Genomic DNA, 14027 nt, shown 5'->3' on the forward strand with positions numbered 1-14027 from the left:
TATTTCCATATTTGTCACCACAGATAGCAAAACAATAAATAGTGAATGTAGTGACAGGATCGAGAAAGTGGCCAGAATGTGAAACAGTTTTTGGGTGTTGAACCACAGAAATACATACGAATGGAGTGCCTAGTAAAGTGTGAAATACTTGTGCAGAAAACTCTAATTCAACAACGACCTTGTTATAAAATTTCATTAGCACTGCAATCTGTAATGGGTTTTATCATAATTAGGCGACACGCCAATGATTTTAATCAATCTATAAAGTTAAATGTAGAATATAGACGTCCTTACCTCCCAGCCAAGTCCAGAAACAAAGTCCTCGTACGCCTGGCTCCCGGCTGTGTTTGTTAGTATGGAGTGTTTGTCTTCTTGACCTTCAGCCACGTAAAATACAGCAATCTTATGTGTCTCGCGACTGCAAGAGAAAAGAGAATGAATACAATGACCAGCACTGTCGCTAATCAGAAATGGATTGTTACAGCAGTCGGCTGTTGGGAGGAGAACGTTGAATAAAAGACAAGAGGTGCTCGACTTTTTCAATTTCCTCACCACTGCCGTGAGTCCAGATTCTTCAGCTCTCTGAGCAGCTTCTCATTCTTTCTCAGCAGATGGAAGTTGCTCCTGTAAGACACAGAAACCCACGTTTGAAATCAATACTCGGGGTTATGGTTCGATCTGCCATGATTAGTTTAAAATCAAGGCCGTGGACACACAGATTTGGCTTAGCGACAATACAGTACTCACTAATTAACCATTAGATCATCGACCATAGTCTGAAATTCACAAGTTAGGTTATTTATCCGTCCCACGTTGTTAAATGCCACATTTAAAACGCAATTTAAAGTGAAACAAACTGCAAGGTTTTAGATATCACAAGGTCCAAACACATGTGTTTGAGGTTACTTGGTGAAGTTAAGCTGTCTGTAAGTATGAAAATGGGTGTCCCACTACCATAGGTTGGCTAAAGCCTTAAAGAAAATGGATAAATGGAGTATCAACATTGAATTTTAGCAATACAGCCACGTTAAGGACATAACCACATGACATCTACCAGTAAGTACTTCCTGTCCGTGCAGCTCAGTAAACTGGAATCTAATCAAATCAACACGTCTTAATGAAGGGCTCACAGTTTAAGCACCACATTTCCAGACTGTCTGTAGACGAGGGGGAGAAATCTCAGACTGCAAAAACAATTTGATAAACACGGCACTGCCTCAATTACAACTTCACAAAAACAGATGACTGATCACTGTAATTACAAGAGGTGAGTAAGTCATGTTGTCCACTGCTTGTGTCTTCATCACTATCTAAGTCAGAAACTGTGGAAAAAAAACAAAACAAGGGGCGTGTATTTTCAAATAGAAACGGAAAACCTTCTTATGAAGGAAAAGTTGCCCAAAGGCCACTGTGCAAATTCCCAGGGACAAACCCTACTCTTCCCCCTTCCAACCAACCTCTGTGCTGCTGATTTAAAACCAAGACTCGGAAAGTGTAGCTCAGAGTGGACTGATAATGACACGTTATTCTTTTCTCTCTCGAGACGGGAGGAAGAGAGAGAGAGAGAGAGAGAAAGCAGGAGAGAAAGAGCGAGAAAAAGAGCGACAGCAATTTGCTCTTTATTAAACTGATACTTGGTAATGGCCTCATTCTCTGCTCTCAAAGACTCCATTTACACCCTGGATTATAGGGAAAAGCATAATAGGGGACACACACATGCACGCACGCGGGTGACTGTCAGTATCTTAGTGTCTGTAATGCCCCATATGAATACCTGGAGAGACATAAGAGGAACAATAACAGGTGATTAGACTATTTCTTTTCTTTTACCGTTATCTGCCCCAGTTCTTCTTTTTCCTCCATCATCCAAGTTTCTTGAGGTTTCTCATTGTTTCGTTCCCATCCATATTAACACACCTTTTATTTTTAGGGGTCCCCCCCCCCCACCCACACCGTCTCTCTTCATCTCAACGTGCCTTATTCATCCTGTTTTCTGATTTGCCACTTCACCCTCGGTCATTCTCTGCTTCAACTACTGGCTTTTATTCTAACTCCAAATGGCTTGAGTTTGATCAATAGAGCACTATACTCATTATGACACACACACTCCTGCACTACACACACACACACACGCACACACACAAGCCCAGTGTGTTAAGAAGTCTATTGTGTAGGCTGAATACAGAAAGTGTAATTCCCTGGATGAAGCATAAAGAGTGATGAGTGTCCATTAGTTGGCCAGACACATTTAAAGTGATACCCTGACATTGTGTATTCTAGCCCGGGAGTTATTGAGAAGATGAAATGCTGGACCACATGAATGGGGAAACGTGGTGTCTAATGAGCACAAAATACTTTGTGGAGTTTGATTTTTTTTTTTTTTCTTTTCTCCCCTTCTGGTGTCTCATTTGCATTAAACAAGCCTTTGGTTTGTTCCAGAGGAGACAAAAATCACAAAAGACATCCCATACGTGCCAAAAAAGAACACAAAAACACCCCTTATTTACTCCGACGAGCAGGTAATGTGCAAAAGCTGCGTGTTCGGTCTTCAAAAAGAAGCAAGCTGGCTTTACAGACAGAATCAGATCTAAATAAACATAATGTAGAAAAAAGAAATCCAACTCAAGAATGACGAATGTTACATGATCACCTGCTACTTAGCTGCAATATGTAACACACACACACACACACACACACACATTAAATGACGCATTACAAAGAAGTCTGAATAAACAAAAGGCCCCCATCCTTTGTATCTCGTCGCAGCATGAATTACAATAATTACTCCAAAGCAATAGAGCCAACATCTAATTAAGAGCAACCAACGTTTTATAACATTTTGGTGGTGTCCTCACCTCTTCTCCCAGGAGTTGAGTCCCAGTATGTTGATCAATAATCTGCTGTAGTAGAAGGCCGACTGTGGTGTCTGCGTTTCTGGTTCAGGCTGTTGCACTGCCCTCATGTTCAACTCCTCGCCTCTCTGAAACAGTTTCGTTTTTTAGTTTTATGACGGCACAGCTTACAAAATGCACATATATGATGTAAAATTACACGGCAACAGAAAAGAAACAGACCACTAAGAAACAACTTGAGTGTTTTTTTTTTATGCGAAGTCAATCGCAATAAATGTCACACTTTAATGGCAACGTGATTTCCCACAAAAAATGCTGTAAAAGTAATATAGTGTATATTGTATAGCATTTTCTTTTCATACTGAGCCGGAAATGTTGAAGACACTGATAAGTGTCACACTTACAGTTGTGGTTCTTCTTACGTCAGAGAATAAAAAAAAAACCATAAAACTAAAGTGTCCTTAAATGAAAGCAAGCCTGTCATATCTCACAATACAGCGGATATAATAAATATTGACCATGTCGCCATTTTTTGTCGCTCGGTAAATATGTTTCTCAAGGTGCCACTGACATGACATTTTGACCAGATTTGTTTGTAACAACCCATGTAACTCACTCATGCAAAGAAATCATTGCTCGGGTGTGATCTTGGCCTATTCTTCCACACAAACAGTCTTCAAGTCTTGAAGGTTCTGTGGGCATCTTCTATGAACTCTGACCTTTAGTTCTTTCCATAGATTCTCAATACAGGTGATTGGCTGAGCCATTCTCACAGCTTTGTTTTTTTGTCTTATCCGAAACCAATCGAGTTTCCTTCACTGTGGGTTTGGGATCACTGTCTCGCTGAAAAGTCCACCCTCGCTTCAGCTTCATCATTAGTTGTTCAGAATTGTATGCTGAGAAACAGATGCTGATGTGTAGTGCCATTTGTCCCAAAGTTTAGAAGTCCTCCCATACCCAATGTCATCAGTATGTTTTGCAACAATAACTTTGCGAAGGCTCTTTGCTTTCGCCCATCATGGGATGTTTCTTGTGCGACACCTTGGTAATGAGACACTTTCTTATTGGCCATCGACTGAACCACCTGATATGAATTTGCAGGGACAAGGGGCAGGATTGCTTTTTTTTTTTTTTTTTTATACATCCATTACTTCATGCATTCAATACGTTTTCCCTGTGTCATTTCACATTATTATGTATAATTTTTGATCATTTGATTCCTTTGCGTGTGTGAATTGTTACCAACATCTGGTGAAAGTTTCATGTCAATAGCACCTTGAGGGATATGTTAACTGAGAGAAATGGTGACGTGTTCATGACTTTACCCACTGTATGTATTGTTTAAAAAAAACAAAACTGTGACGGGCCACTCATCCTAAAAGACGTTAATTACTTGATCGCGCTTGGAAGAGTTGAGTAAAGAACATGCGTTGGTGTACAGAGATGTTGTGGTTTCAAGTTAGAGCTGTGACTTGTGAGGCATGTCAGTTCTTTTACTTCCAGAAACCAAACACTTTACCACTTGGACTGCTCAGGGAGGAGAGGCGAATTAGAAATGTGACTCTGCAAAATGATTTGGATTCATGAGTTTGGGGCACCACGCACATGGAAGACAAACTCTCGCTCGGCGGCACTCTGCTTCAGGATGGCATTGATCACGTCATTCTCCTGCTTCTCCGAGACGCATGCCGGAGGAGGGGCTGGGATGTTGAGCGGCATACCTGCGGAGAGCAACCAGCAGACAGCAACTTCATTTTCTGTGTGTTTGCTAAGTTTCTTTCCTCTTCAGAAAGTCAAGTACTACCAATGTCTTAAAGTTGTTTGTTACCAATCTAATGCAGGTTTATTTTAACCAGTGCTGGTCTAAAAGTCAAGTGTCTATTTTTACAGTCTGTGCTCACAGCTGAAACGCTGCATCTTATTCAGACGGAGTCTGGTGGAAATACCTACCAGCTCTCTGGAGACACTCGGGACTCGAGTATCCCAGGTACTGCAGCATTTCATCCAGCGCGTCGTCTCCGTCCCTCAGTGAATCCCACGCTGGCACCGCCTCTCGACAAACACGTTTAGCCAATGGCGGAGCAAGAAGCTGCTCGAAGCCCAACTCCGCTTGGTCCAACTCCCCATCAGTCCGCTGCTCGTTCTTCTCCTCCTCCTCCTCTTCCTGCTCCACCTCTTCCCCGTCTCCCGCACTGTCTTTCTCTTCTTCACAAGCCTTCCTCTCCTCTCCATCCTCCTCCTCTTCCTCCCCCTCTTCCTGCAACTCCTGCTTCTCCCCCTCCATCCCGTTTCCCTCCCCCTCTTCCGCTCCCCTATCTCTCGGCCCATCTTCCTCGCAATCATCTCGTTTTGCCTCCATTTTTTTCGGCGGACCTCCCGGTGGGGTGCGTAACTGAAGGCTCCCAGCGTGAGGCGACTGCGCGTGTGTCGAGAGTGTGTGCGGCGGACTGCTTGGGGAGCACAGTGGAGGCCCGTAAAGAACCGCTGAGTCCCACGAGTGTTTTCCAGCCACGTCTCGGATGATGACACGAACACAAGTCGGAGCGGAGGACAAGCCAGCTGTCATTCCGCCTCCTGGTACCCCAGACTCTGATCGGATCTGGAAGACGGGGTCAAACAAGGAACGAGCTGTAAACTCGGAACAATTCAGACTAAAGAAATCATCCAATCACTGAGTTACTGCAACTTAACACAAACGCTTTTCCAACTCCAAGGACACTGGCGATATGAAATTACTATTATTCTGCAATAATTATCATCCTAGATGATAAAATAATGTTTTTAAATAGCATCTAAAATATTGATTCTTTAAAGATCACTCAATCTGAGCAACACATTCAGATCTGATGATGTGAAGTTGCCACTGTCCCAATAAATTCATGGTGGAAATTTTATTTCTACCATTGTTAGCGAAGCAAAGTGTTTTTGGCTGTAAACCAGAAGGAAAGAAAGTAAGAGACTTCAATGCTCCTAGATTTTATTCATAAAAAGACCATATTACATGGGTAGATTAACTATGTAAAAGAATAAGCAGGTCCCTGCAGGAGTTTGGAGAGTAGCCAGGCATCAGTACAATCTGAAGTGTGTCGAAATGTTAAATAGCAGGAAACGTAGAGAAATGTACAAAACAACAAGCTGGACTCATAAACTGAATCCAGCGAAGGTCCTGTCAGCTTTCAATCACATGACCACATGATCATATGATCTTCACTCATGAATAAGACCTGGAGATACGTCAACTTGTACATGTGGGGCAGGTTTTCCCTTCTACCTGAAGCAAGTTTCATCTCTTTTCCTGTCAAGACCATGGATTCGGACTTAGAAGAGCTGGTATACATTTCCAACTGCCTCACACTCGGCTGTGAACTCTTCCAAAGGGTGCTGGCGGAGTTAATGCGATGGAACCAAAAGGACAACATCCTCCGGCTAACCCAATGCCATGCAAACAGACTCAGCTCTCACGTGTGGTGTACAAAGACTTTATAGCCCCCAGCGGAAGCCTGGGTACCCCATTTAGGTGGAATTGATAATATGTAAATTCATGAAGCGGTGAAACGATGCTTAAATTCATCGAGGGGGCTCCAGGAGCCGTGGAGGTTACCTGTAGAACCGAGAGCAGCGTGGAGCCGTTCAGAACCAGGAACTGGAGGTTTGGAGAATGGAACAGTTCTGGTCCCAGGTCTGCGCTCTCGCAGAATGGGTTGTCCTGGTTCTCGCACACCTGCAAACACAGAAATATTGACGATATAATTCAACAGCACGGGGTGATTCTCAGCACACAAGTGGACACTAGTACTGCCAAACACACAAATCATCAGTACCTGACTGGACAGAGTAGCGGGGCCCCCGGACATGGGGTAATGCCCAAGATGGTTGACCAGGTGCGTAATTACTGTTCTGGCTGCGATTGAAACCAGGCCCTGCTGAATACGGCTGCGGACTGGAGGGAGAACACACAACACAGGGACATAGTTACTTGAAGGACGTGAGGATTTAGAAAGATGCGCTCAGGAAAAATATATTCAAGGATTTTGAATTTTAAGAGAGTGCTCTCAAAGGACTTCACAAATGACTGTTAGAAACTTAGAAAAAGGTGCAAACACTCTGTGAGCCTTGTATATAGTTTGCCCCATGCCGAGAAGGAGCCGATGCCATCACACACTGTGCTGCCAGCAGATCCCAGTTAATCAACCTCAAACACACAAACACACACTTTCCAACGTGTCCTTATTGACAGGCCAAGTGTAGAGTACAGATATGTATTGACCACACATTCTTAACCTCAGGAAGAGAAGAGAAGAGAAGAGAGGCATGTCCTATCAGAGTGCTCTCGTCATTAGACTAGCCAGTGAATCGTGGTGGACGGCAGCTGGGGGTAATACACACTCCCCCTCTCCTCCAGACTCACGCGACTTAGTAAGAGCAAAGAGTTTGAGTTTTCGGTGCATCTCTCTTTGCACATGTAAAATCAGGATAAAGGTGCAGTGAATGACGTTTGTCAAATATCTGACTGAAAAAATATATAAATTCATATCCTTTTTTTTTCTTTTTCTTTTTAAAAGTGAGTCATAGTGTTGAAAAGTAGCAACAGCAGGTTGCAACACTGTCAACTTGTGTGTGCGTCTGTTGTGAGATGAATGACCTTCAGTGACGGGCTGCAGTTTGCTGGAGCGCTCCGAGTCGGGGCTGTGCAGTGGTTCTGGTTCTCGGAGGCTCTCCAACGGCAGGAACGGGTCGTAGTCGGGACCCAACAAGTCCGACAACTGCAGCGGGTAATACTTGGGACTGGCGAAAGACTGCGCCCCGTACACGCAGCCATGTAACACCTGCATAGAAAGGAGAAGCCCAGTTCAGACGCTTTACCAGCCTGTTAACTGGCCAATCCGTGTGTGCTATCTGACGACTTGTATAATTTAAAGGCTTACATGTCCACATATCCTGACGGGTATATACCTTGTATATGCAGCTGAGCAGGGTTTTAGTGGGCTGGTCTCTCTCCGGTGGGCTCCGTGTTTGTACAGGCTGAAGAAGAGTGTTTGGTGGCAGTGCCATCACCCAGTCCAACAGGCATAACAATAAGGACACTACCAGCTGCAACAGACGCAGGGCAACAGCAATTGTTAATAACACACAACAGAGCGAATTAAAATAAATGAATAAATACTTTTTTTTTAATGTTACCCTTTTATCTAGCTCATGTGGAGAGGATTCAGTCGTGGGCAGCAAGTGTGTGATGGTCGCGATCAGGATCTAAAGAGAGGAAACGCAAGATATTGTTATGAAAGTTAAAATTGAACAATCCAGCATGATCTAATCTGATAATCTGGAAAAAAAAGACAATCTGCTTTAAACATTCTTTATATCTGCATTGCAATTACTTGTACAACCTGGACATTGCAACTTTGAGGAGTGAGTGGTCTTAAATAATAAGAATGTGAAAAGCTAGAAACTTAAGTCTCTCCACAGTTGAGAAATTTTACACAAAGTTTCCCCCGATGTTTACAGAGTCAGGACGTCTCACCTCTACGATCTTCTTTGGGGTGTCGGGGGGAAATTTCTGAAGATGATCCACATAACTGATCAGGAGGTGAAGGATGTCCGACGCCACCAGAGCAACATTCTTATTGGGGTACTGGAGGGTGAAAGACAAGTTTCTCTGATTTGAATATATATATATAAATTAAGCAACAAAAAAAAAAAATTGTGTTTGGTCAAGTATTTCTACGTTGACAATGAGAGTCAATGGCAGAAGAAGCTGTTTGGCCTGGAAATAAAAGACTACTTGAGAGATTTTTTTTTTGGAGGCACAACAAATAAATTGCGCTTTGTTGCTCATCCAAAAAGGTAGCACCATTTCAAAAGGGAAATAAACGGCGTTTCTACAACTACAAGGTTTTTTGTTCTTGCCAAAAAGGATTTCCAAGATTATTTACAGGCCAAAACACCAAACACTTAAACCTTGACTTGCTTATTTTAATCTATTGAATGGTTTAAAATGTACTGTTACTTACGAGATCATTATTCTACATACTCTGTCGTATCTTGTCTACCGATTCCATACAACAGAAGTCAACATACATGCATATAATTTTCACAAAGTTTTCCTTTTATTACTCTCTAATTTAACACTTATTTAGATCACAGTAACACCCCTGGTGAGATTTTACAGTATTTAGAGATTAGTCAGGCTCTCATGAGGATTACCACCAACTAAACACATGCTGATAGATGAAAGAAAAGGAGGACAACAGGAAGAAGCATGGAAATATGACAATCCCTCCAGCTTTGCGAGTGTGTGCATAATTGTGTGTGTGTGTGTGTGTGTGTGTGTGTGTGTGTGTGTGTGTGTGTGTGTCACAGAGCCCATGGCTGAAGCTATTGGCTGCTGGTACGGAGGCAAGAGACTCAAAAGTGGACAGGATGTGTGCACATGTAATGGTGTGAGAGCCACAGCTTGCAGCATTCCCCCTGGATTAGTCTCCTATCTGAAGAAGGACCAAACATATTGACAGTCCAGGGTTTGCTCCCAGGAGTAGTGAATGCAGGAGTGATGTGTGTGTGTGTGTGTGTGTGTGTGTGTGTGTATGTTGCGGTGTCTTTGCAGGCCATTGGCTGCCGATACACAAGCTAGGGATTCCAAGGTGGAAAAGGTATGTGTGTGTGTGTGTTTATGTCCATCTAGAGCCACTTGGCCGTAGATGAGACAGCAAATGCTGGACAGTATTATTGTGATCCGCCGGCCTCACTGACAACTTGCCTGAAAGAGACAATACCAAATGAGACAATTTCAGCAACACCAATCATCGTCTCCAACAATGTTTCCCATCGTACTTTGGCTGCTCACGGGCCACTGTGTTAAAGACATCTGTAGCCCAAAATCAGCCTATTGTAAATCAGTACTTTGGTGAACATAAGCGGAACATAATGGGCTCATTTCTTTCGGTAATTTATTATATCCTGGAGATCTACTCTAGTTGCAATGCACGTTTCACAGTGTAAATGAATCACTTGCAGTCGCAAAAAACAGAACCCGAGGAAATCTCTTGATATTTTTGCATGAATTGCCCTAAAAAATAGAAAAAAAAAGAAAAACGAATCCCTCTGAATGTATTTTCTCCAGCAGCACTGAAAAAGATCAATTGCTGTATAAACTAAAAACAACACACATCAGAACTATTTAAGTGGTATCAGCTGAAACAACCATGACCGATTTTTCTTTAAAAAAATGTTAATGTTCACAATATTAGTCCCACCAGATGTGTGTGGGATTTCCAGTAAAAAGTTCATAAAAACAAGAGTTACAAAATAAAATGGCAATAATTTTCAGGAACTACATTGTATAAAGTAGGATTAACATTCACCCATGAGATTTTTCTTAAAAAGCGGCAATGTGGGCAGATGAGACGCTCAGCAGCAGAAGTACATGTTGTACATTCTCTGGTCATGCGGTTTCAAAATCCTTTCAAATGCACCAAGAACTCAGAGAAATGTAACAAGGCTTATCCGACAATGAATTACAAGATTTCATTTCTCACGGCAATATTAAAATGGGACATTTTACGAGCCGTCATGTGGAATTTGTGATGCATTTTCCATCTGAAGTTTGTGTAATTAAACACCCAGGCACACGCAGAGCAGATGTGCGGACGCTTAATATGTGTTGAGCAGATCTGTACATCACCACAGCCAATGGGCAGCCGCTTTGATTCAGAGTCAGAGCTTCTTTTTTTTTTACTGGAAGTCACTACTGGATCAGAGTCACTGTATCGTGGTCAGCAGGGACAAAGTTTGAGGGGAAAAAGCAGCACGGCCAGCTGCTTTCACCACCCGGGGCTCATTTATTTATAATTCAAAGAAAGCAGTTAAACTAAACTTTAGTTATGCACGGCAGCGATTGTGTGTGAGACTGACCTTCAAGGTGACACAGATGACATTGAGAGCGTCTTTGATCTGTGGATGCTGAGTCCCACGAGCCAACTCCTCACAGAGCCAGATACCCAGACTGCACAGAGCCACACACCTGGCGAAACAAGCAGAGCTGGCTGTGACTCACTTTGTTGGTTCTAAATGATTTTGACCTGACAGGGTCGTAATAATTCCGCCAGCATATTTTGTTGATGGTGATTTTAATTTGTTTTAACAGGTTGCAGAAGTGAAATATAATAGAAACCTTCAATAAAGTTTATTTTATTTTTTATTTTTTTTAACAGCATAATATGATCAAATTTTACCGTGAAACCTCAGAACAATTTAGATGGACAGTAATTTATCATTTAGATTTATTACATAACCTAAAAAAAATGGTCACAATGAACTATTTAGGTCCAAATATAAGATGCATATGCACATTCTAAATAACAAAATGATCAGTTTGTGTACTTCAAAATTATATTTTTGAACAGCTCTTGTAAAGGTTGTGTATTTGTGCACCATCTTTCATACGGTCCTCAATGAGGTGCTCCTCCAATGGTAAACAGGAGTATAGAGACAAAGTGACCTTTGCCAGAACAGCTAGCAGTCAGTTAAGTGAACAGGACAGAGAGAGAGAGCAACTCTACAACTATTTTCACCTGCGACAAAATAAACAAGAAACAAACTCACTAAAAGTACAATAACTGTGTAGCAGTGAGTAGTTACTTACAATTAGAACTCAAGAAATGTCAGCAGAAGTTTTGTTTTTTGTTTTTAAGGATTTCCTTTGATTTCTCATACGGAAGAAACAACTTACCGCGCAGGAGCAGAGGGTTCATCCCTGGCAGAGGTCAGGATGGTTTTGATGATGTGCTCCTGAGAAATAAAAGATACACACGGTTATTGTATAAAACACGACGCATCATGGCAATATCTTCATACTGTCACCAGGGAGAAAACAACAACAACAACAAAAATACACCTCTATAAATGATCTTAACACAACCAGACAGGATGAAAAGAGTCACAGGCCCACAAACCTCTGCACACGGCAGCAGGCACATTCACACGCTCACTGCTCATGTTAATGACCGCTTAGCGATTCAAAACAGGCCGTGGCCTTGAAAGAAGCCAGCGAGTGAGCCCGAGACGCCACCGTGCATGGCATCAACTGTTTACACGGCGACAACAACAATAACAACATTACTCCAGCAGCCCAGAGCTGTTGCAAGAATGGCTGATGGGACATTAACTTATTAGTTTGATTCTGAGATTCCCGCTGACAGCAGGCATGTGCTGGTTCACATGCAGTAAAGTCAATTTTTAAGATATACTCACATGTGGGGTGGAAGTAAGGAATAACAAATAGTCATATAGCGGTTTTCAAATGGTATTTTTGAGTGCTTGTGATGCGATTCTAAGTTTTGAAATCTTGAGTTGGTATTGAGAACTCAGAACTTGAAATAACAGGAAAACTGCATGTTTGAGGGTACAATTTTATTCTCTTAACAGAGAACGTTTCTGTTTGATGTCAGGTTTTATGTGTATTTATTTATTTTTTTAATACAAAATTGTTTGTCTGAGAAATGTATGCAGATATTTTCACTGGTGAACTGAACACCTGCTATTGACAACGCAATTAAATGTAACTGAAGTTACGATTTTCACAAAATCGCCTTAACTGAATATTTTCTTTAACAAAAATACTTTTACTCGTAATCTAGTACAGTAGTACTTGAGTGCTCTTCTCTGACGAGTATCTTTTTCATGTTACTGTAAGATCAAGAACACCAGCAGGAGCGGTAAAGCTCCAATCTTCTGTGTGCACTTTTATTCTTTCACCCTACTTCACTGACTGTACGATCATCCTTTCACAAACAAAAGACTAAACCTGCATTACAAGAGTAAACAACTCCACAAACAGTAAGTATAAGCATCTTCATCGCCCCCTGGTGGTTATGTATAATTGAAGCAGCCAAGGTACACAAGTTTTTTCCAAGTTTAGGGTTAATTTAATCAAAACACTAACATTTATAGCTATGTCATTTTTGGCTTTACACATCATTTCATTGATGTTAAACAGTAGCATAGATATCTATAAAACGTCGACTTCCCATCATGTAATAGGATTAAAATGGCGACTGTACTGTGCGTTACAGAAAATCAAGCTATATCTTTCCAGCTACCTTGACATCGGGGAATTTGGTCAGCACTACGTCTGCAGTGGTCGGGTGGAGAGCGGGAAGTTCCCCGTACAAGTTGGGAAAACACACCAGCGATCCAAGAAGGATCTGTGCTTCCACTCTTGGAGCCTTAAAAAGAGAGGAGACAAAAGCAGCATCACCGCATTAAATACTTTCATACACAACATCCTGTGGATGTCTGGTTGAGTTTCTTACATTGAGTGATGAGCAGGCGGTGACTCGAGACGCTGCGATGATGAAGTCCAGGATCAACATGGTGGCTCCTGGTAAACCAATACTGAGGAATCTGGGGCTGCAGTGCTTGATAATAGTGTTCACAATGTCCTGCAGAAGTAACACAATACCTTTAAGTATTTTTCACGACGGCAGGTTATTATTGTCGCAACCTTTGTTAGTTTCACCCACAAACACACTACCTGGTCTTGATGCAGAAGTCCCTGGTGCATGATGTTGTAGAAGTGGGTGAGAAAGTCGGAGTTGGGAGAAACATCTTGTCTTCTCTTCATGATCCTGCAGATCAGCTTGTAGGCATGAAGCTTTCCCTGCTTGTAGCGCTCCGTCAACATGGTGGCCTGAAGACAAGCGCATAGAAATCAGTCATCACGTGAATGCCAAGGTCTGAATATTGGACATAACCTGTCCATCAAGCCCACCTTGAAAAGCCAGGGGGTGAGGATTCTCAGAGGAGGGATCAGAACAGGGGGTGGGGGAGACGACTGGTTGTCCAGAGAAATCCCCAAATTATCCCGGATCTTTAAAAAAAATAAAAAGAGAGAGAAAACAATTCAGTTTCATTCGTGAGAGAAAGCACTGAGTCACTGTTACAGTGTATGAGGTGTCTGTATCAATGCACACCTTAGCCAGGTTTTGCCACAGTTCACACAGGTAGTCGAAGACCTGAGCATGGATCTCAGGGTCCTTGATGCTGTTGACGTCCCCGAGAATACCCAGCATCCGCCGCCACATCACCGTGGCAACATCCGCGTGCCATCCAGTCAGGGAGCCGCCTGCCATCACGCTACAGTCTTCACTAGGGAACTCGCTTGTTTCTACAATCAAT

General features: G+C 42.4%; 1 protein-coding gene across 1 annotated transcript in view; it reads right to left on the reverse strand.

The window, feature by feature from the left end:
* ralgapa1 (Ral GTPase activating protein catalytic subunit alpha 1) overlaps positions 1-14027 on the reverse strand; it is a 61016-nt gene that overhangs the window by 26256 nt on the left and 20733 nt on the right. The window contains exons 23-40 of the mRNA XM_080479576.1: positions 13823-14016; positions 13621-13719; positions 13384-13539; positions 13163-13291; positions 12950-13075; positions 11581-11639; positions 10764-10872; positions 8374-8484; positions 8034-8102; positions 7806-7943; positions 7495-7678; positions 6674-6792; positions 6454-6573; positions 4803-5451; positions 4458-4573; positions 2856-2980; positions 553-624; positions 295-418 (exon numbers count right to left, since the gene is read on the reverse strand). Coding sequence (XP_080335702.1) covers positions 295-418; positions 553-624; positions 2856-2980; positions 4458-4573; positions 4803-5451; positions 6454-6573; positions 6674-6792; positions 7495-7678; positions 7806-7943; positions 8034-8102; positions 8374-8484; positions 10764-10872; positions 11581-11639; positions 12950-13075; positions 13163-13291; positions 13384-13539; positions 13621-13719; positions 13823-14016 — 2699 coding nt within the window. The remainder of the gene's footprint in view (positions 1-294; positions 419-552; positions 625-2855; positions 2981-4457; positions 4574-4802; positions 5452-6453; positions 6574-6673; positions 6793-7494; positions 7679-7805; positions 7944-8033; positions 8103-8373; positions 8485-10763; positions 10873-11580; positions 11640-12949; positions 13076-13162; positions 13292-13383; positions 13540-13620; positions 13720-13822; positions 14017-14027) is intronic.

The sequence above is a fragment of the Lipophrys pholis genome (genome assembly GCF_963383615.2).
Source record: "Lipophrys pholis genome assembly, chromosome: 14".
Taxonomy (NCBI): Eukaryota; Metazoa; Chordata; class Actinopteri; order Blenniiformes; family Blenniidae; genus Lipophrys; species Lipophrys pholis.